Raw genomic sequence first — 26295 nt, forward strand, 5'->3', positions numbered from 1 at the left:
TCCTTTCTCAGTACATTTTCTAAGATCAGATTGATCCACTTATTTGGATCCATTTAACCCACTTGATTAGATTTTTTTTATCATTACATCAAAGTCAACTAATATCCACCCTCTTTATGTATACTCCTTTAACATGTAATAACAATACAGTTCTCAAGGGTTGCAAGTCTCATATTCCCTTGTAGGGGTTTAAACAGCCCCCCCCTTATTAACAACATATTGTATCCTTCTGTCCCATTTACCTTTTTAAGTCCTTCTTGAGTCCTGTACTTGAAGATCAAATTTTTTGTTGAGCTCTGGTCTTTTTATCAGGAAAGTTTGGAAGTCTCCTATTTCATTGAATATCCACCTTCCCTTGAAAAATGATGCTCATTTTTGCTGGGTAATTGATCCTTGGCTGCATTCCAAGCTCCTTTGCCTTAGGAATATCATGTTCCATGCCCTGCGGTCTTTTAATGTAGAAGCTGCAAGGTCCTGTGTAATCCTGACTGTGGTTCCATGATATTTAAATTGTTTCTTTCTGGCTGCTTGCAGCACCTTCTCTTTCATCTGGTAATTTTGGAATTTTGCTATTATATTCTTGGCATTGTCAATTTGGGATCTCTTTCAGGTGGTGATCGGTGGATTCTTTCTATGGTTATTTTCCCTTCTGGTTCTAGGACTTCTGGGCAGTTTTCCTTTATGATTTCCTGAAAGATACTGTCCAGGCTCTTTTTTTCATCATGATTTTCAGGTAGTCCAATAATTTTTAAATTGTCTCTCCTGAGTCGATTTTCCAGGTCGGTTGTTTTACTGATGAGGTATTTTACATTTTCATCTATTTTTTCACTTTTTTGTTTCTGTTTGACTGATTCTTGCTCTCTCATAGAGACATTAGTTTCCATTTGTCCAATTCTAGTTTTTAACAGATTGTTTTCTTCTGTTAGTTTTTGTACTTCCTTCTTCAACTGGCCAATTGTGTTTTTTAGGGACTTGTTTCCTTCAGCATACTCTTCTGTTAGTTTTGTACTTCCTTCTTCAATGGCCAATTGTGTTTTTTAGGGACTTGTTTTCTTCAGTGTACTCTTCTGTTAGTTTTTGTCCTTCCTTCTTCAATTGGCCAATTGTGTTTTTAGGGACTTGTTTTCTTCAGTGTATTTTTTTTCCAATGGCCAATTGTATTTTTGAAGGACTCTTTACCTCTCTCATTTGACTATTAAAATCCTTCTTGAGCTCTTCTAAGAAGGCTTTTTGACCAGTTCATATTCCCTTTTGTTGTTGCAGATGTGGGTTTGTTGACAATGTTGTCCTCTTCAGAATTTCTGTCTTGATCTTCACTCTTCTCATAATATGAATCTATGGTATGTTTCTTTTTACTCATGGTGTTTCTTTATTCCCTGGCCTTTAAAGAGATTGAGCTCTCCTGCTGGGGAACAGAGGGTACTGACCCAAGCTTCTTGTGTTGGGAGCCTAGGTCTTGGTCACTGGCTTTGTGTGCTGGGGCCTCTTATGCTGGCAATTGGAGGCTGTAGGTTTCTGGCAGCTTACCTTGTTGGGCTGGAATCAGCAAGGCTGGAACTTTCAGGCAATTCTAGGTTGCCTGCTTTTCCTTTCCTTTAGCTTTCTTCAGCTCCTTTTAGATGGCTGCTGCAGGATGTTTATCTGCCTGGGGCCCCCTGCAGTGTTGTCTCCCTCGTTTCTGCTAATGCACCGGGAGATTCCTTTGCGTGGATTGCCAGACTCCTGGTGGTTTTCTGAGCTGGTTTCCACCGGTTCCCCGCCCTCACTGAGGCACTGGAGGTCCAGGTGTTGGTGTTTGCCTGCTCTACCACCTGGGCTTCAGGATTCTTCACAATTGGGGCTTCAGGGCTCCTACAGCTCACCTGGTGTTGGGTTGGAATCAGCAAGGTCGGGGCTTTAGGAAGCTTTAGGTTGTTTTCTTCACCTCCTTTCAGATAAATGCCGCAGGGTACTTATCTGCCTGGAGCCCCTTGTTTTTGCTGAGGCACTGGGTGACCTGTTTGCTGGGCTACTGCACTGCTGCTCCTTGTCTTTCTTCTAGTTCAGGTGTTCCAGGGTTTTTTTTTCCTGGGGTGATATTTTCTGGGTTTTCAGAGGTTGATAGGGGAGAGTGAGAGCAACTACCTTTTCACTCTGACATCTTGGCTCCCAGAAGCAGAAGTGGCACATAATGTATGTTAAGGGTGGGGCATATAAGGAAGATTGTAACCAAGAAGGATTAGGACCAATCCTGACCCAGAAGGGAGGAGTTAGACAATTAGTAACTATAAAGCTTGCTCTGGTTTCTTTTATGCACACATTTCTCCCCTTCCAAGGAGGTGTACCCACTTCTCACAAGGATCTAAGGGATGCACTTCAACCTCTTTAATAAAAAGTCTTTGAGACACCAGTCTTTGGAACTGAGTCTGGGGTAATCTTTATAACATATGGTTCTGCACTAGACACATAATAAATGTCTACTCTTATATGGAAGCCAGTCAAGGGAGAGGAAATGTCACTAAAGCTAGCCATAGAATTAGCTCTCAATAAATATTTATTATGGTCTCTCTCAGACAGTCAACAATCTTTTTGTAACTTCTACCCTTACCTGGGGGATTGGTAGGCCAAGTGATGGCCAATTTCACAGTGCTAATATATGCCTGAAGAGAAACTTGAACCCAGGTCTTCCTGATTCTAAAGCCAGCCCTATATCCATTAGACCATGCTACCTCTATTAATAATAAGCTTACATTTAAATAGCATTCTGCATAACAATTCACATTTATATGTCTCATAAAAGTTTACTGAGCTCTTTACTCACAAGGCTATGAGATAGGAGGTACAAGGATTATTATCCTCATTTAACAGATGTGGAAACTGAAACTCACTGTGGAGAAGTTCCTTGCCCAGGAACAGAGCTAGTATTTGAACCTAGATTTTCTGATTCTCAGATTCTCTTTGCGTTTATTAAAGAGGGGCCACAATGAGTATAGCAGGGTCATGTTGTAACAAATTTCAAACTGTAATGATATAAGAAGAGAAAAAGAAGTCTCCTTCCACTACTGACCTCTCTGGCTTCCTTAAATGCCAGCTAAACTCTCACCTTCTACTGGAAGCCTTCTCCAACTCTTCTCAAGTCCCGTGCCTTTCCTTTGTTAATCATTTTCTATTTAACCTGTATATACTTGCTTTGTATGTATTTGTTTGCATGTTATTTCCCCCATTTAAGTTTCTTTTGGGCAGGGACTGTCTTTGCCCCTTTTTTTTGGTATTTAGTGTTTAGCATAGTGCCTGGCACATAGTAGGTGCTTAATACAGGTTTTCCAATTTTTTAAAAAGTACCCACTATGTGCCAGGCACTTTTCAATATTGTCTCATTATTATCTTATATTTGGAGTAGTGCATGAGACTTGGAGTCAAGAAGACCTGAGTTTAATCAAGCCTCAGACACTTCCTAGCTGTGTGATTGTGGGCAAGTTCTATCTGCCTCAGTTTCCTCATCTGTAAAATAGGATTAATAGCAGTTACCTCCTGAGTTGTTATGTTCTGAGGATCAAATGAAAATAATGTTTGCAAAGCTCTTTCTAAATCTTAGAATGCTTTATAAATGCTGGCCACTATTATTATAGTACTGAGAATACTTCCTGGCACATAATAAGTACTCGGCAAATGATTATTAATTGATTGATTGAGATCCCTAATGAATATCAGAACAAAAATATTCTAAAATATACTGCCAAAGTGTCTACAACAATATATTATCATATACTATGGCCAGGAAGGGTTCATAGCAGGAACGCAGGTTGAGTTCAATATTTGGAAAAGTATAAATATAATCAACCATATTAATAACAAGACAATAAAAATCAGATGATTATATCAAAGGTATAAAACACTTTTGATGAAATACCAATTTCTATTTTAAAAGAAACTTGAGGAAGCATAAGAATAAAAGTGTTGTTCCTTAATATGTAAGTAGTATCTATCTAAAACTAAGAGGCAGTATTATTTGTAGGGAAGAAACATTTGGAAATTTTGTAATGAGATTAGTGGTAAGGCAAGGATGATGTCTATTACTGACATAATTATTTGATAGAATACTACAAATTCTAGCTATAGCAATCAGACAAGAAAAAGAAATTGAGAGAATAAGCAAAGGTAAAGCGGAAGTAAAATTATTGTTTTTTCAGATAATATGATGGTTTCCTTAGAGAACCTTAGCAGTTCAACTAGAAATTGACACAACTTCAGCAACATAACATGATGTAAAACAAATCCACAGAAATCATCACCCTCTCTACAGACAAACAGCAAGACCCCACAGAAAAAGATAGAGAAATTCCATTCAAGATATCTTCAGAATATATTAAATACTTGGGAGAAAAACACAAGACATATGTGAATACAACTAAAAACATTATTTACAAAAATAACAATGTACCTAAGTAATTAGAAAGTTATTAAATAGTTATGATTGGCCTATGCCAATATAATACCAATGATTAATATCACCTAAATTTATTTATTTAGTGGTATACCTAACTCTCAAACAAATACTTTATAGAACTAGAAAAAATAATAACAATTCATTTGGAGGAACAAAAGGTGAAGAATATTTTTTTTTTAAGCTAGGCAATGGGGTCAAGTGACTTGCCCAGGATCACACAACTAGTAAGGGGTATGTGTGTGAGGTCGCATTTGAACTCAGGTCCTCCTGAATACAGGGCTGGTGCTCTATCTACTGCACCACCTAGCTGCCCCAAAGGTCAAGAATCTAAAATGAAATAATGGGGTGGGGAGGAAGAATGGGAAAGAAGGAGGCATAGAAATATCAGATCTTAAACTATCCTCCTGAGTAGTAATCCTAGAACTAATTAGTACTGGCAAAAAACAGAAAAGCTGATCAGTGGGGCAGATTAAGAACACATATTTCCAAAGCAAATGAATATAGTAACAGTATTTGATTAACCTCAAAATTTGTCTTTATCGTTTCCACCTTTATTCTTATTTTCTTACCCATTTGTTATTTGATCTAGCCTTTGTAAAGCAGTCAATAAAAACGAATTCACACTAACATGTGTGTGGTTTATTATAAAAATTATTTCTAGTGGATCTAACTTTTAAAGGAAATCATTACCAAAATGGCTATATTGGAATATGGAGATTTTAGGGCTGAAAGGAACCTTAAAGATCAAGTCTGACCCAAGGCCCTCATTGTCATAGGATTCTAGAATCACAGATTTAGAGTTGGAAGGCACTTTAGGATTCATCTTATCTAACCCCCCCCCCTTGACAGATAAGGCAAATGACCTGGGGGGCTAAGTTGTCCAGGGACACACAAATAGTATGCAGAAGACCTGGGTTTTGAACTCAAGTCCTGACTCCAAATCAATGCTCATAAAACGGGTTATGTGCCCACCAGCACATAACTAGTTAGTGACAGAAGCCAAATTCAAACTCAGATCTGACTTCAACCTTAGGGCTCTTTTCCTCTGCCACTACTTGATAACAAAGTGAAATAGAAGTCCCTGACTTCAACACCATCAATTACTAAGGCAACTGAAGACTACAGAGGTGAAGTGATTTGCCCAAAGTGACAGGATAGTATGTAATAGAGTCAATTTCAGAAACAAAGTCCCCTAATTCAAACTCCAATTCTCTTTCCACAGTAAGCAGCTGGGATTTAAAATACAGTCTTCTGATTCCTGGTCTCCCAATCCGAGAGCCAGCAGCCTAGGAAGACTCCTAAGATTTACAGCTGGAAGGGCCCTTCCAAGTCCGGTTAAGAAAAGCCAAGAAAGGTTAACTGATTGGGTCCAGTGCACACCCATGCTGTAGATAAGTGGCTGAGCTGGGATTTGAACTCAAGTCTTTTCTGGCTCCAAAGTCAGAGCTCTTTGTGGCCACACCATGAAGGAGAAATGGTAATGCATCAGGTGGGTGTAGATCTTTTAATCAAGCCCTGCATCCTTTCCCCACAAGACTGGCTGTGCATTCTCTGACCAGCGCCTCCCACCTCTCCCCTCTCTCTCTCTCCAGGGCAGTTCCCACCCCCCAACCCCCTCACCATCCCTGCGCTAGGGATGCCGAGAGAGGAATGGACTTGGAAACTATCTCGGCCACGACAGCTGAGAAGGAGAGTATGAATGTACTCGTTTGGGACACCTCTGAGCGAAGGCCAAAATTCTCTCTTCGTCCACCTGGCGGGACATTCAGACAAGCTTAAACCCTCCCCCCCCACTCCCCGCGCTCCAAGTCCTTCCACCCCCTCCCCCTCCCCTTTCCCCACACCCCGCTCGCTTCCTGCCCTGGGCAGTCCTAAATCAACCAATTCTCGGCCCAGTTGGAACTATCTCCCGCTGAGTTGCACCCAACGACTTCCCCGGGGCAGCCTGCCTACTTGCCTGCCGACCCGCCCACCCCGCCTGCCCTCTCCTCTGGACCAAAGAGCCAGCCCTGGCCCTCCCAGCCCGCAGCGTGACTTAACAAAGCGGAACCAGCAGTGAAAGCGAGGCAAATACAGAAAAGAACACGCGCGGACACTTCTGGGAAATGCAGTCTTCTCAACTCTGCCCGCTAGCCTATCCTTTTCACGTGCCTTTCAAGTCCAGCCTTCTGATTGGTTCGAAAGACAATCGTTTCCCTCCCACTGCGCCCGCCCCTTCCCCTGAGGCTCCCTCAAGCTCCAACTAGCCCGATTTGTGAGTCAATAAGGCAACGTGCTGGGAGAGTGCAGTCAGCAAGTTGGGAGGTGCAAACTCTCTTCCCACCTCCTGTACAACGATCAAGACAGACACGACGACGACAATCCTGCTGGTGGCCGGACAGAAAAATGGAGATACTTTTAATGTCCTTGGCCATAATCCTGGGGTGCACTGTCTTTTATTTATTTCATCAGCAAAGGAATCTGCACAGACCCCCTTGCATAAGTGGCTGGATTCCTTGGATTGGAGCTGGGTTCAGGTTTGGAAAAGCTCCTCTGGAATTTATAGAGCAAGCAAGAATCAAGGTAATGGGGGTGGGGGGGGGAGAAGAAAAACAAGTTTTACTGCCCGAGTTTCTTTTTGTTCTTTTGCATTTTTATCTTCGTAGATGTTTTCCCATCTACCCAGTGACAATGGAAAGTTTGTTGAAAGCAGGAACTTCCATTTTAATGTTTATATCACTGCTCCCTAGCACTAGTTCTTGGCATATAGCAGATTCTCAATAAATGTTTCTAGAGTGGAATTAAATTTATTTTTTCTTCTTTGAGTCCAGGTTAGATGTATGTGCATGTGGCATACTTCATGCCATGCAAGCTATATCTATATATCTATGTATGTATGTATGTATATGTGCATATGTATATCTATGTATGTGTGTATGTGTGTGTGAGTTTGCAGGTGATTTGAGCCATGGCTTGGACTAGAAAAACTAAAAATTCGATGAAGTTGTTCTTGGGAAACTTATCAGTTGTGTGATTATTACTGGTAACAGAATATACTGTTATTATTTCTTAAGCTTAGCTAAAATTGAGATTTCTTTTTTAAGTGTTTGGCTGGGGGTGCTGGTAAATGTTCAACAGCCTGGCTTTCAAAAAAAAACGAGTTTAAAGGACACGCTTTTATGTTTAATTTTAAACTGCATTATTAACATTTTCTTTATCAGTTTCTTAAGGCTACACAATCAACAAAACAAAAAAACAAACAAAAAAGCCCAGATTTGTAGCTTTGCTGCTTAAAGGTGTAAATGCCCACACTGAAATTTTAGCAGTTGGTTCTGAACTATTTCAAGCTGGTTCCAGCACATCATTGTATGATTGTAGAAGATCAGGGAGGAAAAAATATTGTCAAATAGAAGATTTTGTAAGTTTTCAAAGTTTATTATTGCTGCAAAACTTGCTAATTATTTAATCTTTCCAACTTGATCAAATACTTGAGCCATTTTTTTTGTTCTCAAACTAAAATTGCACAAATGAGTCAGTGAATTTCACAAATTTAGTGAATGTTAGACCTCTGAGAACAGAGCTTAGAGAACATTTTACCCAGCCTCCTCTTTAATCTACATATGCTCCAGGTGTCAGAGGTCCCTTCCTGTAATGAAGAGCTAGGGTACACTTAGTGGAATTTCTCTTAAATCACTGTGACTCTTTTGCAAATCGCTCCCCACCATCCCCCACCCAGCTGAAATATGTCTGGCTTATTCCAAAGGTGGCTGTCAGCTGTATCTTTTTAAAACTTGTCCTAATTTTTTTTTTTCAAATTGAAAAAGCTAATGTCCTTCAGTTCTAGTATTCTGGAATTTAGTGAACCTGAAATATATATTCACCCTCTCTATAGGCTCATATTGTCCTTCCATCTTTGCTTTTCTGAGCTTAAACCTTGTTTTCAAAGATTTTTTAATATAAATTTGTTAATTTTTAGTTTTCAACATTCACTTCCACAAGTTTTTGAGTTCCAAATTTTCACCCCATCGCCCCCCTCCCCTCACCCCAAGATGGCATACATTCTGAATATCTCTTCCCCTAGTCTGCCCTCTCTTCTATCTCTCTCCCCTTCTCTTATCCCCTTCCCCTTCTATTTTCCTGTAGGGCAAGACAGACTTCTGTACCGCATTTCCTATATTTCTTATTTCCCAGTAGCATGTGAAAACATTTTTTTTTTTAAAACATATGTTTTTAAAACTTTAGGTTTCAAATTTTCTGTATTCCTCCCTCCCCACCCACCCTCATTGAAAAGGCAAGCAACTCAATATAGGTTGTACATGCAGTTATGCAAACCACTTCCTTAGTAGACATGTTGTGAAAAACTAACTCTATCCTGCCCTCCCATTTATTCTATTCTTTCTTTTGACCCTGTCCGTCCTCAGAAGTTACTTCTGATTACTCCCTTTCCCAGTCTGCCCTCCTCTCTATCATCCCCCTGTTCTCTTGTCCCTTTCTCCCCCTATTTTCCTGTAGGGTAAGACAGATTTCCATACCCAATCGAATGTGTATGTTATTCCCTCCTTAAGCCAAATCCTACCAAGAATAAGATTCACTCATTCCCTCTCACCTTACCCCGTTTCCCCTTCCACTGTAAGAGGCTTTTCTGGTTTTTTTTTGTGAGATAATTTACCCCATTCTACCTCTCCCTTTCTTCTTCTCCGAGTATAATCCTCTCTCATCCATTAATTTTGTTCTCCAGATATGACCCCTTAATCTTCAGCTCACCCTGTGCCCTCTATCTATCTATCATCTACATATACATACATATAATTTTTTTCCTCTAACTACCATGATACTGACAAAGGTCTCATGAGTTATAAATATTATCTTTCCATGCAGGAATGTAAACAGTTCAATCTTAATAAGTCTTTTATGATTTCTCTTTCCTGTTTACCTCTTCGTGTTCCACTTGAGTCCTGTATTTGAAAGTCAAATTTTCTATTCAGCTCTGGTCTTTTCATCAAGAATGCTTGAAAGTCCTCTATTTCACTGAATGACCATTTTTTGCCCTGAAGGATTATACTCAGTTTTGCTGGGTAGGTGATTCTTGTTTGTAATCCTATCTCCTTTGCCCTCCGGAATATTATATTACATGCCCTGTGGTCCTTTAATGTAGAAGCTGCTAAATCTTGTGTTAGCCTGATTGTGTTTCCGCAGTGCTTGAACTGTTTCTTTCTGGCAGTTTGTAATATTTTCTCTTTGACCTGGGAACTCTGGAATTTGGCTGTAATATTCCTAGGAGTTTTTCTTTGGTGATCTCTTTCAGGAGGAGATCTGTGGATTCTTTCAATTTCTCTTTTGCCCTCTGGTTCTAATATATCAGGGCAGTTTTCCTTGATAATGTTTTGAAAGATGATGTCTAGGCTCTTTTTGATCTTGGCTTTCAGATAGTCCAATAATTTTTAAAATCTCTCTCCTGGATCTATTTTCCAGGTCAGTTGTTTTTCCAATGAGATTTCTCACATTGTTTTCTAATTTTTCAGTCTTTTGGATTTGTTCTTCTGTGTCGTGATTTCTCATAAAGTCAGTGTCTTCCAATTGCTATATTCTAATTTTTCAGGAAGTATTTTCTTCAGTAATCTTTTGGATTTCCTTTTCCATTTGGCCAATTTTTCTTTTTAGGGCATTTTTCTCCTCATTAGCTTTTTGGACCTCTTTTGCCATTTGGGTTAGGCTATTTATTAAGGTGTTATTTTCTTCAGTATTATTTTGGGTCTCCTTTAGCAAGCTGTTGACTTGTTTTTCATGATTTTCTTGCGTCACTCTCATTTCTCTTCCCAGTTTTTCCTCTACTTCCCTTACTTGCTTCTTAAAATCCCTTTTGAGCTCTTCCAAGGCCTGGGACTGATTCATATTTTTCCTGGAGGCTTTGGATGTAGGAGCTTTGACTTTGTTATCTTCTTCTGGTTGTATATTTTGGTCTTCTTTTTCTCCAAAGTAAGATAATATAGTCTGACTCTTTTTGCACTGCTTGCTCATGATCCTGGCGAATTACTTGAGTTTTAAACTCTTTGTTAAGGTATGAATCTGCTTCCAGTGTGGAGAATGTACTGTCCCAAGCTTCAGAGGGTTTGTACAGCTCTTTTCAGAGATCCTTGTAGGGACCTGTAAATTTTCAGTTCTTCCAAGCTGAGGCGAGGTGTTTACTCCTTTCCTGGCCTTGGCCTGTGACTACAGGTACTCCCTTCTGTCCTGTAACTGTGAGGAGGGTTTCCTCTCCACAATCACTACAAGCTCCACCAATGGCCGCCCAGAACTGTGGCCCAGATCCAAACATGGGCAAAGCAAGGATTCCTGCCTCAGCACTGGCAAAGAGATCCCTGCAGTCCCTCTCTGATCAGCCACTGGATTCCCCCTCAGTCTGTGGGCTGGGAGCTTGGGAAGCAGCTGCCCCCCCAGGGCCACGCTCTTGGGGAATGGAGCTGAAACCCCGTGTTCCTCTCACAGCACTGAGAGAAACAGACTTTTCCCACTGACCTTCTAAGTTGTCTTTGGCATTCGTGGATTGAGGAGTCTGGAAACCTCTACAGCTGCCCGAGATTCAGTCCTCTGAGGCCTGCTCCAGGTTTGCTGTGGCCTGCGCACCCATGCCGCGCTGAGCTTCCAGCCCAGTGCAATATACCTTTCTGATGAATCATCCAGGTTGTCTTGGGCTGGAAATTTGTTTCACTCTATCTTTTTATGGGTTCTGCTGCTTCAGAATTTGTTTAGAGCCATTTTTTTATGAGTATTTGGAGGAGTTTGGAGGAGAGCTGAAGCAAGTCACTGCTTTCACTCTGCCCTCTTGGCTCCGCCTCAAGCTTAAGCCTTCTTAATTTTATTTAGCCTGTTCTCATCTCTAAATATTTCTTTGCTAATTTAGTGACTCTTATTTGGACTTCTCCCAGCTCCATTGTTTCTTTCTTTAAGGTATGGTGTTCAGAACTAAACTCAGTGCCTACTTAGGTACAGACTCTACTCCCTCAACCCCAATTTTCTGGGTAAAATAACATTTTCTGTTTTGTTTCTGATGTGCTTCATGATGGCTCCAGTTTTTCTTTGGGCTTTTGAGGTATTAGATTCAATAATTTATTCAGGGCTTATATTATTCTAGATATGGGGGTGGGGGGGTTAGAAGGTGATATAAGACACTGATCCTGTCCTCATAGAGACCCCGGTGAGGGAAGTAGTATGAAATGAGTCTGAGATGAGAGGTAGGTAAGTTGCAGGATATAAAGGGTTATAAATTCCAGACTAAAGCGTGGACATTATTGACTAGGTATGAGTGTTGTTGGTTGTTAAAAATCAAATAATTTACAAAAAGAAAAAAAACTAATGGAAAGGAAGTTTGTTTTTTAAATTCAACTACTGTAATTTCTGCATCAAAAAAGAATAGGAACAAATTAGCAACATTTCTTACATATTCCAAATAGTTTATCAAAACTGGTTCACAACTCGCAAAATATAACATTCTGTCAGTGAAGACTTTGACCTTATTTAAGCAGAAAAATAAATATGTATATGTATGTATATATGTGTACATATATATATACACACACACACATATATACATACACTGACATATGTATGCATACACACGTATAGGTACACACACACGTATATAGATCTTTTAAATTATAGAATTGATAGCTAGAAAACATTTTAGAAATAATCTAGTCAGGCCCTCATTTTGCCAGTAAGAAAACTCAAGCCTATTTAAATAACTTTCTAACCAAGATATAATACAGTAGGATGCTAACTCCTTGTTTTTCATCACTATGCCTCCCTTTAATATACCTGAGGTCATATAAGGATTTTTAATGGGTTTTCTTTTTTTGCTGCTCTGTTATACTGGTGAGTCTTATCAACCTTTTAATCTATCACAGTTCCTTAAGCTTTTAAGATGACTTACTATCCAGCCTTAGTTTCTGTCTTCATAAATCAAGAAATGAACAAGTATTTATTAAAACAGCAACTATATGTCAAGCACTGTGCTAGTCAGTGGGGATACAAATATAGCTAATGAAATAATACCTAAGGATATCCAGAATAGGTACAGAGAGAATAAATGCAAATAAACACAAGATGATTAAATATAAAGTAGTTTGAGAGGGGGAGAGATCAGAAAAGGCTTCGTATAGGATTTAGTGAGGAGCACCTACATGGTGCAGTGGATAGACTGCTGGGCCTGGAGTCAGAAAGACCCCTGTTGGTGAGTTCAAATCTGGCCTTAGACACTTCTTAGCTGTGTGACCCTGGGCAAGTCACTTAATCTTATTTGCCTCAGTTTCCTCATCTGTAAAATGAACTGGAGAAGGAAATGGGAAACCACTCCAGTATCTTTGCCAAGAGAACCCCAAATGGAGTCATAGAGAGTTGGACACAGCTGAAAAACAACACAAGCTTGTAGTGATCAAGGTGCATCTTGAAAGAAGAGAGGAGGGGGCGCAGTGGATAGAGCACTGGCCCTGAATTCAGGAGGACCTGAGTTCAAATTGGGCCTCAGACCAAACACTTGACACTTACTAGCTGTGTGACCCTGTGCAAGTCACTTAACCTTTTTTGCCTTAAAAAAAAAAAAGAAGAGAGGGATTCTATGAGGCAGTGGTGAAGTGGGAATACATTCCAGGCCAGTGCTAAGACATAGGGACAGGACATGGATTGTCCTGTGTGAGGAAGAGAGAGAAGGCTAATTTTACTGGACTTCTGAGTAAGGGGATACCAATGAGGCTGGAAAGAGAGGTCGTGAAGGTACGTTAAAAGTAAAACAGAGGAGTCATTTTATTTTAGCGGCAATAGGGAGCCGTGGGAATTTATGTGGGGCTGGCGGAGGGGGGAGGGTAGTGAGATTTGGCAACATCACTTCTGCACTCAAGGAAAATCAGCAGTATGAGCATCATTGTAGAGGATGGTTTGAAGTGGGGAGAGACTTGAGTCAGGGACAGCAATTATGAGGCCCCTGTTTCATTAATCTAGGCAAACAATGATGAAGTCCTGAACTAAAGTGGTCAATGTGAAAATGCACAAGGTATCAGACTGAGGAAATATTGTAAATGTAGCTATAGCAAGTTTTGGCAACTAATTGGATGTGTGGGATAGAGGAGAGTGAGGAGAAGGGTAGTGCAGTGCTAATGTTATGAATCTGAGAGACAGGAAGAATGAAATACTTGTTTACAAATGTCCTTTAGAAAATGTGCCTGGAACTCTTCTTCTTCCCTCCCCCCATCCCAGACACTAGGCTTTTCATTGTAGTCTTGGATCCATGGTCCCTTCAAATTCTAGGTCTAAGGTCCTGTGATTCTGGGTTCACTTTCACTTCCTTAGCTGCCACATCAAAAGTTAACAGACCTTTTTCAGAGAAATTTTGTCTGGCTCCCTAACTGCCAGCTTTTGTTAAGTGTTTTTTTTAACTTATATATAATATTTAATATTTATCCAAATTGCATTTCATTATGTGAGATCCAGCTCTGTGTTCCAGACTGTCAATATCTTTCTGAATCCTAACTGTGTTAGCTAGTGTCTTAATTATTTGTTATAGCTTTGTGTCATCTTTAGATTTGGTAAAGCATGCCATCATTTCTTTATTCAAGTCATTAAGAAAAGTTTAATTTAAGAAAACGTTTAATAAATTACATAGGTCTAGGCACAGATTTGGCAGGTAGGTCGCATGTTGTATGGAGTGCTGAGCCTGGCTTCAGGAAGACTCATTTTTGTGGGTTCAAATCCAGCCTCAGACACTTCCTAGCCTTTTTTCCCTGGGCAAGTCACTTAACCCTGTTTGCCTCAGTTTTCTTGTTTGTAAAGTGAGCCGGAGAAGGAAATGGGAAACCACTCTAGTATCTCTGCCAAGAAGACCCCAAATGGGGTCATGAAGAATCAGATACAAATGAAACAAGTGAAAAAAGGCATAGATTTGTAAGGGACTCTATTGAAGACCTTCCAAGTTGACATTGAATCATTAACTATTTTTTGTATCTAACCATTCAACTGCATTTGATTCTACCTAACTGTACTGTTACCTAGCTCACCATCTCTCTTTCTTTCTACAAGTATAGTATAAGTAACTTTACGAAAGGTAAAGTAATGTATAAATGCTAGGTATTATTATTATTATTATTACTATTACTGTTATTTCTTTCCTGAATTCGAACCCTACATTAAGAACTGCCTATTGGACATGTCTACCTGAATGTCCACTAGCTTTTGCAAAGAGATATTTCTTTCAATGATATAGCAAGAACCAACATACAATTATTTTCCCCAGCACTTTGAGGGAATGATTATATTCTCCTGAGTAAGCTCTGCTCATTTCTTATATAGTATTGCTCCACTAAGTGTACAGGCAGTGGTGGCATCTCTTATCAGATCAGTCAGGTTTCATTAGGCTCCCTTGTCCTCATGGCATAGAGACTGCCCTGGCTGTACTTTAGAGTATTGATCTGCTCATAAGATCAGAGGTTCCAGGCTCTTTCACCTAAAAGGGAAAACAAGAAGTACAGAGGGCAGGGACCAAAACCCTTTCACAGGACTACATGGTTTTAGAGGAGAAGAGGCACCGCAGCTCACTCCTTCATAATATTGCCTCCTCCCAGATGCTGTGGTCAGAGGAGTCATAAACGAGGCAAAAAGCTGGTATCTCAAACTTGTCCACAGTGGAACACAATCTCTCCCTGTCTTTCCTATTTCTGATAAGTTAGCCAGCCAGTCAGTAAATATTTATTAAATGCTTACTGACTGCCTAGCAATGTGCTAAGCACTTAGAGTTAAAAAGAAGGCAAAAACTTCCTAGCTGGTTTAACTGATGTGAATTTTTATGGTGAACTAAAAAAATAGGTGTTTTTTGATGGAAACCCTTAACTATATAGTAGTGCTAAGGGGCACTGCTGTATTATAGCCACCATTGTTAATTTTAAGAGCATCTGGATGAATAAAACAGAAGGCTATTGTGAGGGCATTATTTGAACATCTATTTTGAGGCGATGTTTAAAAAAAGAAATTAACATCAAATCAAATTGTAAATTAATTTAAATATGTTGCCTTAAGGACCTACTAAAGAATGTGCCACCAAATTTTAAGTGACAGTTGCAATATCCTTGTCTAAAAAAAAAATCAATGTCGACTTAAACATTTTCTTTAACAAAAGTTCTCTTGATTTAAAAAGAAACCAGATCTCTTTCCTTCTTTCTCTCTCTTTCTTTTTTTTAAAATATCCTCTGTCCAGTTTTTCATTGAGGAGAACTTTTCCCTACTCAGTGAGAAGTATTGACTTCTGTGGTACACATTCTAAAGCATTTCTGATTTGAATATTTTTGTGCATTTTTATCAATTATTAAACTTCTCTTCTAGCATGAAAAAAAAAAAGGCAAAAGATAGTCCTTACCCTTCAGAACCTGATAATCCATTGGAGGAAAGTAACACATTAAAAGAAACTGAAAAGGGAGCAGCGGGGAGAAAGGATATCACAAGGCTACTAAATTGCTGTTTCTGACTCGTGGGTCTGCCATATCTCTCCATTTTTTCTTAAACTCCTTTAGAAATATTTAAATATTTCACAATCTAGCCCATGTTATCTTTCTAGACTCATTTCAGGTTAGTGTTTGTCACGAACTCTATATTCCAACCAAAATGACATTTTAATTTTTTCCTTGTGTGGTATGTTTCATCTCCTTACTCCTTGTCTTTTCACTGGCCTGGAATGCTTTATTTCCTCTCCTGTTGTTATTCCTACCTCCATTCAGGTTCTGCCTAAATTTATATTTGATAGGAGACATGTCTTGATCCCCGTAATTATTAGTGTTCATTTGCAATTTAATATGTACTTGATTTTAATAACTTACCTAACTCTACATATTGTGTTATTCCCCAGCCCTGCACTAGAATATGAGCTGCTTGTTGACAAGAACTCTTTGCTTTTGTTTTTGTATCCCTTGGTACACAGTAGGCACTTAATAAGTTCTCTTTGCATTAATTTAAAGTTACAGTTTTCTTTATCATAAGATCCTAGACTTAGAAGAGGAAGGAACCTTGGATACTATGTATTTCCTTCCTCTCCTGCCAAATTACAGATGAAAACAAGTGAGGCTCAGAGAGAAGTTAGTGATTTACGTACGTGTCTACTGGTAGCAAATAATAAAGCTTGGTGTTCAACCCAGACCTTCCAGTACCCTTTTCATTACATCTTGCTGGGCTGTTTTTCTGGGTCAGTTCATTCTTTATGTGAAGTGTGTGTGTATGGGTGTATTACTTTTTTGTTTGGTTTTTTTCCATGTTTTACTACAAGAAGGCGTGAGTTGTTTTGCCAGAATGTTTTAATGAGCCCTCGTAGGACTCTCTGTTACAAGGCCCTTGTAAGTATGTTTTTGATAGAGTTGTTAGAAATTATAGGCAGTTTGAGGGTGAAGTATTAGGATTTGGGATTTATAATATAAATATATTTTTCTTTGCTTGAGAATATTGAGTAAAGAAATGGTCAAAAGGAAAGCTATTAATAATCAACCTGAGAATATTAAGCAAATATTATTGAACTCTTACTATTTGGTGACTGGTGAGGAGGTAGATGGCCATATAAAGATGAATATAACACGTCCAGGCCTTCAAAGCAATTATAATCAGTGTATTGAGATAATATATGTATGTGTATGCATAATCTTGTCTGCATGTATATGTATACACGCATATACATAATACATGTATATTCACAATACTGGTTATGTAAACGCATTATATGTAATATATAATACTATAATAATATATCATGTCATTATAGATTATGTATGTGTCGTCCCCCCCCACATACATACATACCTATATATGTTTTGGAATTGATTGTGTTACATGGGAGACACTGGTGAAGGACTACCAAGTATGGCATGCCTGCATCGAAGAAGGCGTTGTGCTCTGCTAGCGAAGCAGAATTACAGTAGTTCAAAAGAAATATGAGATGTGCAAATTTAAAGACATCTCTACTCCACATGTTTATGTGGACTATTTGTGCCTGACCAGTGGTAAAGCTTCTTGAGCTCAAATTAGCCAGATCAGCCACAGTTGGACACACTTACTTGACTCCAACATAATCATGTCATCTTGGTTCTCTTCAAGAATGAAGGACACCAACCAATATGTTAATATATAAGTATATGCACAAATAACTATAATACAAATTAATATTTGATAAATACATAGAAGAAGTTAAAGTAGAGGTGGGAAACCTGTGGCTTTGAGGCCACATGTGGCCTTCTAGGTCCTTAAGTGCAGCCTTTGACTCCCCCAACACACTGGAGCATGCAGGAGCCCTGAACAAGGGGAAAGACCACCCTGAGCTGAAATAATTTGTTGTTTGTACCCCAAGCTGGACTCTGTCTGTACCAGATTGAGAAACTATTTCTGCAACTGGGACCCTTGTAGATAAGCAGACCGTCATCAAAATGCATGATCTAAGAAAGAAGAGGAAAACAGTTCCTTGTGTAATCTGGAGTTGATTATATCTTAATAATGATTAATGGAGACTTAATTTGTTAATTAACTCATACCAAAGTAATTGCCATGCATTAATAAAGTGATTGATGTTTTATAATAAAATTATTACTTGATAAGATCTGCATAATCAGTTTTAAAATTTATTATGAAATGTAAAATAAGCCAGAATTATTATTTTTGTGGAATTGTGCTTTAACATTTAAAGTCTTATGGGACATTTAAAAAAAATGCTTTGCAGAGTAGTTATACTGATAGTAATTTGTCTTTAATAAACTATGTTTATGATACAATTTATTTCTTTCAGCATGGACCAGTATTTACAGTTTTTGCTCTGGGTAAGCGGCTTACATTTGTAACTGAGGAAGAGGGTTTTGATGTATTTTTCAAGTCAAAAGAAATAAATTTTGAACATGCAGTGGAAGACCATATCTATCGAACAGGTAAAGAGTATTTTTTTTTCCTGCATTTTGCTTGAAATAACTATTATATTGTTGGCTGAGTAATGAGTAATAGAGTGATTTAGAGCTACTTTTTTCCTGTGGCTTAATTGAAAGGGACAATAATGAGAATATGTAATAACCTGAATTTAAATAGCATTTAAGGTCTACAAAGTACTTCTCTCGTAATAATCCTGTGAGATAGATAGTACCTTATTTTATAGTTGAGGAAACTCAGATTCAAAGAAATTGCCTAGTACCAAATCTAGTAAGTGTCAGAATCAGAGCTGGGACTTAAACTCAGGTCAGTCAGTCAGTAAACATTGAGTAAGCACTGTCTATGTTGCAAGCGTTTATTAAGTGCCTATGTGCCAAGAACTATGTTAAGTACTGGTAATACAAAGAAAGATCTTTACAAAGACAGTCTTTGTTCTCAAGAAGCTCACAGTCTAATGGAGAGATGATGTGAAAAAACAACTATGTACAAGCAAGTTACATATAGGTGTTGAATTTCTATTTAAAATAGAAAATTTCTGAGATGTATTACTTTGGAGAGAAAATTATTTAATAGCAATGTCATCAAGTTTTCATTAAATCAGGTCAACTAATTCCTCAGTGATTAGTGACAATTTGACAGGTTTACAGAGCTTATCTTTATAACAGAAAAAACGGAACTATTTTCACAAGGCTGATTCATAGGATTTATAGAGAAATAGGTAGATTTGCAATATTCAAATTCTGGGTATATTGAAGTCATAATGGGAAGTTTCAAGAGTGCGATAACTGCTAGGTTCAGTATTTCATTGGTTTAGAACTCATGTCTATCATTTCTGTAAATCTTTTTGAGAAATGTCTTTCAGTGGTGTCTTAAGGATTTCTGCTGTGAGTCTATGTAGCTCCCTGAAAAAAAAGAAGGAGGAACTTATTAAAAGGAGTAAGGTGGTGCACTGAGAGGCAACATCCACCCTTTAGCTGTCTGAAAATGGCAGTTTGACCTTTAGTAAAGAGTCTTGTGGTATCTAAGCTTAATCCTATGATTATTTGATTTTATTTCTATAAAGATATATTTAGGCTGATTCTAACTTATCTACCATTAACTCTTGTTAAAATATTCATTCACTAAATCTATAGGTTATTTAGGCTTAAAGGAATATTTATACTGGCCTAGCTCTTCTTAAGAAAAGGACAGTTAATCCTAAAACAAATCAAAGTAATTACTATTAACTGATTTAGAGACCTCGTTTTTCATAGGATACATTTTTAGATAATAGAGAGAATGTACTGGCATAAGGGGGATCAGGAAAGGCTTCCTTTAGAAGGGGGCATTTTAGCTGGGATTTGAAGGAAACCAGGCAAGCCAGGTCATGGAGATAAGGAAGGAGAGAATGCCAGGCATGGGAAGAGGCACCCAGTGAAAATGCTCAGTCAGGAGATGGAGTATCTTGTTTCAGGAACAACAAGGAAGCCGCTGTCACTAGGTCACAGAATATGTTGGGAGTAAGGAGGTTGGAAAGGTAGCAGGGGACCAGGTTTTGCAGGGTTTTGTGTACCAAACAGAGAATTTTATATTTGATCTTGGAGCTTATATGAAGGGTCTGGTATTCATTGAGTAGGAAGGTTTTCTGATATTGCCCTTGTTGGTAACACCACGTTCCCTTTCAAATGATTCCAGAATTATTTTGAATATAATATTAGTTGATGTAAGGAGGCTATACTGCCAACTAGGCCTAATGTAAGGGGCGTATCTGTTCTACCCTAATTATGCCAATTGTAGGGTGGCATACCCTCTGAGAGACTACTGAGATACCATAGAAAGAGGAGCTCATACCAGCTTGGTTATTAACAGGCTTTATAATATTATATATTTATATACTATATTTATATATATAATTATATATAATATATAATATATATTATATTAGAAACAGAACAAAGAATGCTTAGTGCCAAGGATGGCCCATGGTCATGTGCAAATTTTTCCATGGAATAGTTGGAACTTTTTTTGCTGTTTACATTTACTCAAGGTAGTTCAATTTTCTGTGGGGTCATAGGTCACTTTCCCATTCCATCTGACCCCCGTATATTGGTTTTGTATGTAGTATTTTAGCTTTGCCAGCATTGGACACTGTGTATCTTTAAGCCAGTTGATACAGTGATTGTAGAGCTTTTATTAAATCTGAAAACCAAGGCATAGAAATTGAAAGAGACTTAGAAAATGTATTGTTTGTTTCTCTTAAATCACCATATTTGTTTTGTTTTACAGATGTATACTGTGGAGTTTTTCCTTATAGACCAGCACCAGGAATTATATTTTTAAAAACATTACTCCTATCTCCTTTACATTTTTGTCATTTATCTTTTGAAAAAAAAATGATCAATACAGGCATATCTCAGAGATATTGTGGGTTTGGTTTTAGACCGCCAGAATAAAGCAAATATTATAAAGCAAGTCACATGAATTATTTGGTTTCATGGTACATGTAAAAGTTATGTTTATACTATACTGTAGTCTGTTAAGTGTGTAATAGTATTATGTCTAAAAAACCCTATATACATAACTTTATTGCTAAAAAATGCTAACCATTATCTGAGCCTTCAACGAACCATAATCTTTTTGCTGGTGGGGGGCCGTGCCTTGATGTTGATGGCTGGTGACTGATCAGGGTGGTGGCTGCTGAAGGCTGGGGTGGCTGTGGCAGTTTCTTAAACTAAGACAGCAACGAAGTTGGCTGCGTCAATTAACTCTTCCTTTCATTTAAACACTTAGAGGCCAGTGTAGGGTTATTAATTGGCCTAATTTCAGTATTGTTGGGTCTCAGGGAATAGGAGGCTTGAGGAGAGGGAGAGAGATGGGAGAATGCCTAATAGGTGGAAGAGCCAGAACACACATTTATCAATTAAGTTTGTCACCTTATGTGGATGCAGTTTGCAGCACCCCAAAACAATTACAATTGTAACCTCAATAATCACTGATCACAGATCACCGTGACAGATAGAGTAATGAAAAAAAGTTTGAAATATTGAGAGAATTACCAAAATATGACATAGAGACATTATGTAAGCACTTTCTGTTGGAAAAAATGGTGCTGGTAGACTTGCTTGACGCAGGGTTGCCAGAAATGATCAATTTACAAAAAATACAATATTGATGAAACACAGTAAAAAGTGAAGCTTTTTTTAAAAAACAAAACAAAACGAAACAAGGTATGGCTCTACCTTTTATTTTTTCATCACTCATTTACTCCTTTGTGACATGAAAAAACAATTAGGCAAAACCAACTAATACAGTGATTGTTTCAGTATATGCAACCTTCTTCCTCAGCAGTACCATGTCTCTCTGCCAAGGGGAAGAAAGCACGTTTCATGCTCTCTTCTTCAGGGCTAATAATTAGTCTGAGTTTTACTGCCTTTTAGTGTTATCGTACTATTATATTCATTATCTATATTTTTCTGGTTCTGATTACTTCGTTCTGTATTAATTCCTCTTGTTAAACTTTTCTTGCAGTGCAATAATATTTAATTATATTCACATACTACAGTTTATTCAGCCATTCTCCAAATAAAGGACACTTCCATTTTTCTTTTTTTTTAAATCTATCAGTATATTGGTATATGTAAAGACTTTCTATCTTTTGACCTCTTTGAGATATCTACGCAGTAGTCATCTTGATGTTTTTTTATATCATCCAAAAAAGATAGTTCCAATTTCTGGCCCTCTTCTTTCCTTTCCTCCCCCTAAGAAGGACCAGATGAGAAAATGAGCCCTACCTTTGAAATTAGAGAGCGTGGGTTCATAAACTAGCTTTACTACTTACTATCACATATGACCTTAAATTACTTTTTTTAGGTCTCATTTTTCTCGTCTGTAAACTGAAGGGGTTGGCAAAATCAAAGAATAAGGGATAACTTCTAATGGTCTTTCCACCTCTAAGCTACTCATTGAAAAAAATCAATGACCTTTAGGACAAACTTTAGAATTTAAGTAACTATCCTTATTATTCATTAATAAGTAACTTAAAGCATCAATTATAAAAATTCTTCTCACTCAGTTCAAAGAAGAAAAACCTTATCATATTTCCTTTGCTGATACTCCTTTCAGATCAGAATTATGAAATACTTAAAATTTTATTCTTGTGACTTTACCTCTGCCATCCAGATCATTGCCAATTATATACTCTAATCACCTAAAAGTGTATACTCAAGTAATGTGAACTATATTTTAAAAAATATTTATTTTTATAAGCATTTATCTTCTCTCTCTCCCCTTCAACAGAATAATAATAATAAAGATGATGATGATAATGATGATGAAAAATGAAAAACAAACCCTCATGACAAAGATGTGTTGTCCAGCAAAACAAATTATCACTTTGGCCACGTCCAAAATAGATGTCTCATTTTGCATTTTAGGTCCATTACCTCTCTGGCAGGAGGTAGATAATATGGTTAATACTGTAGACCAGCGCTATACAACCTGCGGCACACCGAAGGATTTGAAGCGACCCGCAAAAAATGTAGAGATAATTTTTCGTGGGCTGCCTGAAATCCTTTGGCAACAAGGGCCGTAAGTGGCCTGTGAGCCACGAATTGTGCAGGCCTACTCTAGACTCATAATTTATCACTTCATTAATTAGTTTCAAAGTTATATTTTTCTATAATGTTATTGACATTGTATAAATTGTTCTGGATCTGCTCACTTCATTTTCTATCAGTTCATAGATCTTCCCAGTTTTCTCTAAAACTGTCCATTTCTTCATTTATTATGGCACAGTAATATTCCATCACATTCATATACCACAATTTATTTAGCCATTCTCCAATAGGTGTGGCACCCCCTTAACGTTTGTAGTTTAGTGCTACTAAGAACTGTTATGAGTATTTTTGTATGTATAGGTCCTTTCCCTCTCTCTTGATCTCTTTGGGTGCATAGGATAGTGGTATCATTAACTCAAAGGGTATGCAGGCTTTAGTTTAATTTTTTTTAGCATAGTTCCATATTACTTTCTAGAACAAAAGGACGAATTCACAGTTTCACCAACAGCACATAAAATGTGCTTGTTTCAACCCCTCCAATATTTGTTATTTTCATCTTTTGTCATCTATGTTTCTCAGATATAGATGCAGTAAAATCTCAGATTTCCTTTAATTTCTCTAATTGTTAGTGATTTGGAGTAGTTTTTTTTCACATGGTTGTTGATAACTTGGGTTTCTTTCTTTGGAAGCTACCTGTTCATATCTTTTGGGGAATACTTTTTAGTGTTATAAATTTGAATATTTAAGTTACTTATGTATTTTGGATAAGATAATTTTATCAGATGCCTACTATATTTAATATTGTCCTAAACAAAGCATGGTTAGGAAGGTAAATCTGATGTAAAAAAGACTATATAATAAATTTCAAACATTTCTTCATTGTTTTGGGGTATCTAAAATACTGCTTTCTTCCTTGCCACGGAAAATCAAATTCTAGCTATAAATCATATATATTTTTATGTTTAAAACAGACATTTGTAATTTAAAATAATTTTCTGTTTATAGTATCAGTTCCAAAGAGCATCTTTTTAACATCCCATGGTCTATTATATGGCGTGATGAAAAACAAAATGAAGATTTCCAATCTATGTCAGTTTAGTGAAAAGCTGGTAGAAGGATTACATGAACAACTGGAAAGTTTGGGCACTGATGGAAGCAAAGATCTCTACAACTTAGTAAGGTAAATAAAGTGTTTAATTTCCAAATTTTCTAGCTAAAAAATAGGCATGTGAGTTTGACATTAAACAAAAACCTTCCTGATTGTAAGAGTTTACATACAGTTATCCCTTCCACATTGCGACTTTCTTTATTGTGGTTTTGATATATTGTGGGTTGGCATAAGAAATTAAATGGGGATTTTGGGGGAATTTAGATGACACAGAAAAAGTTTAGAAACTCAGAAATGCATAAAATATATGTATAGTATTGTATAATATCAACCCAAATTTTATAATAAGATGCTATAAACACCCCATAGTAGAAAAAGAAAAAAAATCAGACTACTTCTCTGTTATGAAGGGAAGGTCAAAAAACTTTACACAGATTTTCCAGATTGTGGGGGCATTGTGCCCCTAACTCCCACAGTGTGGAAGGGATAAAACTATTCTTTTTACACTTCAACAATGTTCTCACCTTATAATATAGTTTAAGGTCTGATACTGCTGAATCTACTGCTTTTATATTTTTTTCCCCTGGTTCCTTTGAAGTTCCTGACCTTTCATTCTTCAAATGAACTGTTATTACTATTTTTCTAATTCAGTAAAGAAGTTTTTAGTATTTCAGTTGGGATGACTGAACAAACAGATTAGTTAGGTAAAACTATCATTTAAAAAATTATATTGATTTTACCTACCCATGAACAATAAGCATTACTTCAGTTATTTCAATCTGAGTTTATCCGTATAAAAAGTGTTTTATGTTTATGTTCATATAGTTCCTATATCTGTTTTGGAAGGTATACGCTTAGGTATTTTATACTATCTAGGGATTTTAAATGGTCTTGTGTTGTTTTTTTTTTTTGTTTTGTTCTTTTGTTTTTGGTGAGGCAGTCAGGGTTAAGTGACTTGCCCAGGGTTACCCAGCTAGTAAGTGTCAAGTGCCTGAGGCCAAATTTGAACTCGGGTCCCCCTGACTCCAAGGCTGGAGCTTTATGCACTGTACCATCTAGCTGCCCCTGGGTTATAGTCTTAATCACCCAGAGGGGAAACGGAAGTAGAAGAGGTTAGGAGTAATAACTCCCCAAATTGTAATTGGAGAAGGGAGATGTGTTTATATCAACTATCTGGCAGCACAAAGACCTGTTAGAAACTCAGCTCCACCTCTAGCACATATAATGTCCTGATGGCTGGAGCTGTGAATTGGTCCAGTCATTCTGTAGGACAATATGACCCCAAAACTTACTAGATGGTATTATGAATGTAATGGAATATTTGTCGTTGTTTGGTCATTTCGATCATGTCCGATTCTTTGTGACCCCACTTTGGGGTGTTCTTGGCAAAGATACTGGAGTGGTTTGCCATTTCCTTCTTCCACTTACCCTACAGATGATGAACTGAGGGCAGATGGAGTTAAATGTCTTGCCTAGGGTCACACAGTAAGCATCTGAGGCTGGATTTGAACTCATGCAGATGAGTTTTCCTGATGCCAAGCCCAGTGCTCCATCCATTGCACCACCTAGCTGTCCAATGGAATGTTATTTTGCCATAGCTCTTCTTGTTGTTTTTGTCCTTTGTTATTGAAAAGGACCATGACATCAAGAAGGTGATGCCATGACTTGCAAGTGAATTGGATTTAAGCGAGGGAGGGTTGTGCAAAGATACCAGCCTCACTTTCTCCTCCAGATACATCTGGGTCCAGTGGCCAGATAGAGATCAGGACAACTGGAGATGCGCCTTAACTAATGTCAGAAGGGATGGTTTTAGATAAACCTGAGGAAACTTAAATGAAGTGATGCAGAATGAAATGAGCAGAACCAGTAGAACAATTTATAGAATAACAACATTGTAAAGGCAAACAGCTTTGAAAGACTTAAGAATCTGATCAATATAATAACCAACCAAAATTACAAGGAATTGATCATGATTCATGTTACTCAACTCTTGACAGAAAGAAGATGGACTCAGGGTACAGAATGAGACATAACTTTTTAAACTCAATTTTGTTTTATTTTCATCTCCAAATTCTCTCCTTCCTACCTTTTCTTTCCTGACATTGAGAAAGTAAGAAAAACAAAATCTATTGTAAACATGTATAGTCAAGCAAAACAGATTGCCACAGTGGCTGAAAACATAATTTTTAGACTTGGCCAATTGTAGAATTTGTTTGCTTTACTATATATATTTATCGCAAGGTTTTTGTTTTTCTTTTTTTCAAAGAATTAATTTTTGTACATTGAGAAATTTAGATTTGAATAAAAAAGGCTCCCTA

The 26295-nt window shown here is 37.6% G+C and overlaps 1 protein-coding gene across 2 annotated transcripts in view; it reads left to right on the forward strand.

Moving 5' to 3' along the window:
• Positions 1-6546: 6546 nt before the first annotated feature.
• The window catches only part of CYP39A1 (cytochrome P450 family 39 subfamily A member 1), a 124226-nt gene continuing 104477 nt past the window's right edge, over positions 6547-26295 (forward strand). Inside the window, exons 1-3 of one of the 2 annotated variants that reach the window (XM_078155332.1) lie at positions 6547-6988; positions 18204-18339; positions 23875-24049. In XM_078155332.1, the coding sequence (XP_078011458.1) occupies positions 6812-6988; positions 18204-18339; positions 23875-24049 (488 nt within the window). In that variant the 5' untranslated portion in view covers positions 6547-6811. The remainder of the gene's footprint in view (positions 6989-18203; positions 18340-23874; positions 24050-26295) is intronic. The other variant, XM_020993943.2, reaches the window with a different exon arrangement.

Source organism: Phascolarctos cinereus, unplaced genomic scaffold (assembly GCF_003287225.1).
Source record: "Phascolarctos cinereus isolate Bilbo 61053 unplaced genomic scaffold, phaCin_HiC Scaffold_5;HRSCAF=322, whole genome shotgun sequence".
NCBI lineage: Eukaryota > Metazoa > Chordata > Mammalia > Diprotodontia > Phascolarctidae > Phascolarctos > Phascolarctos cinereus.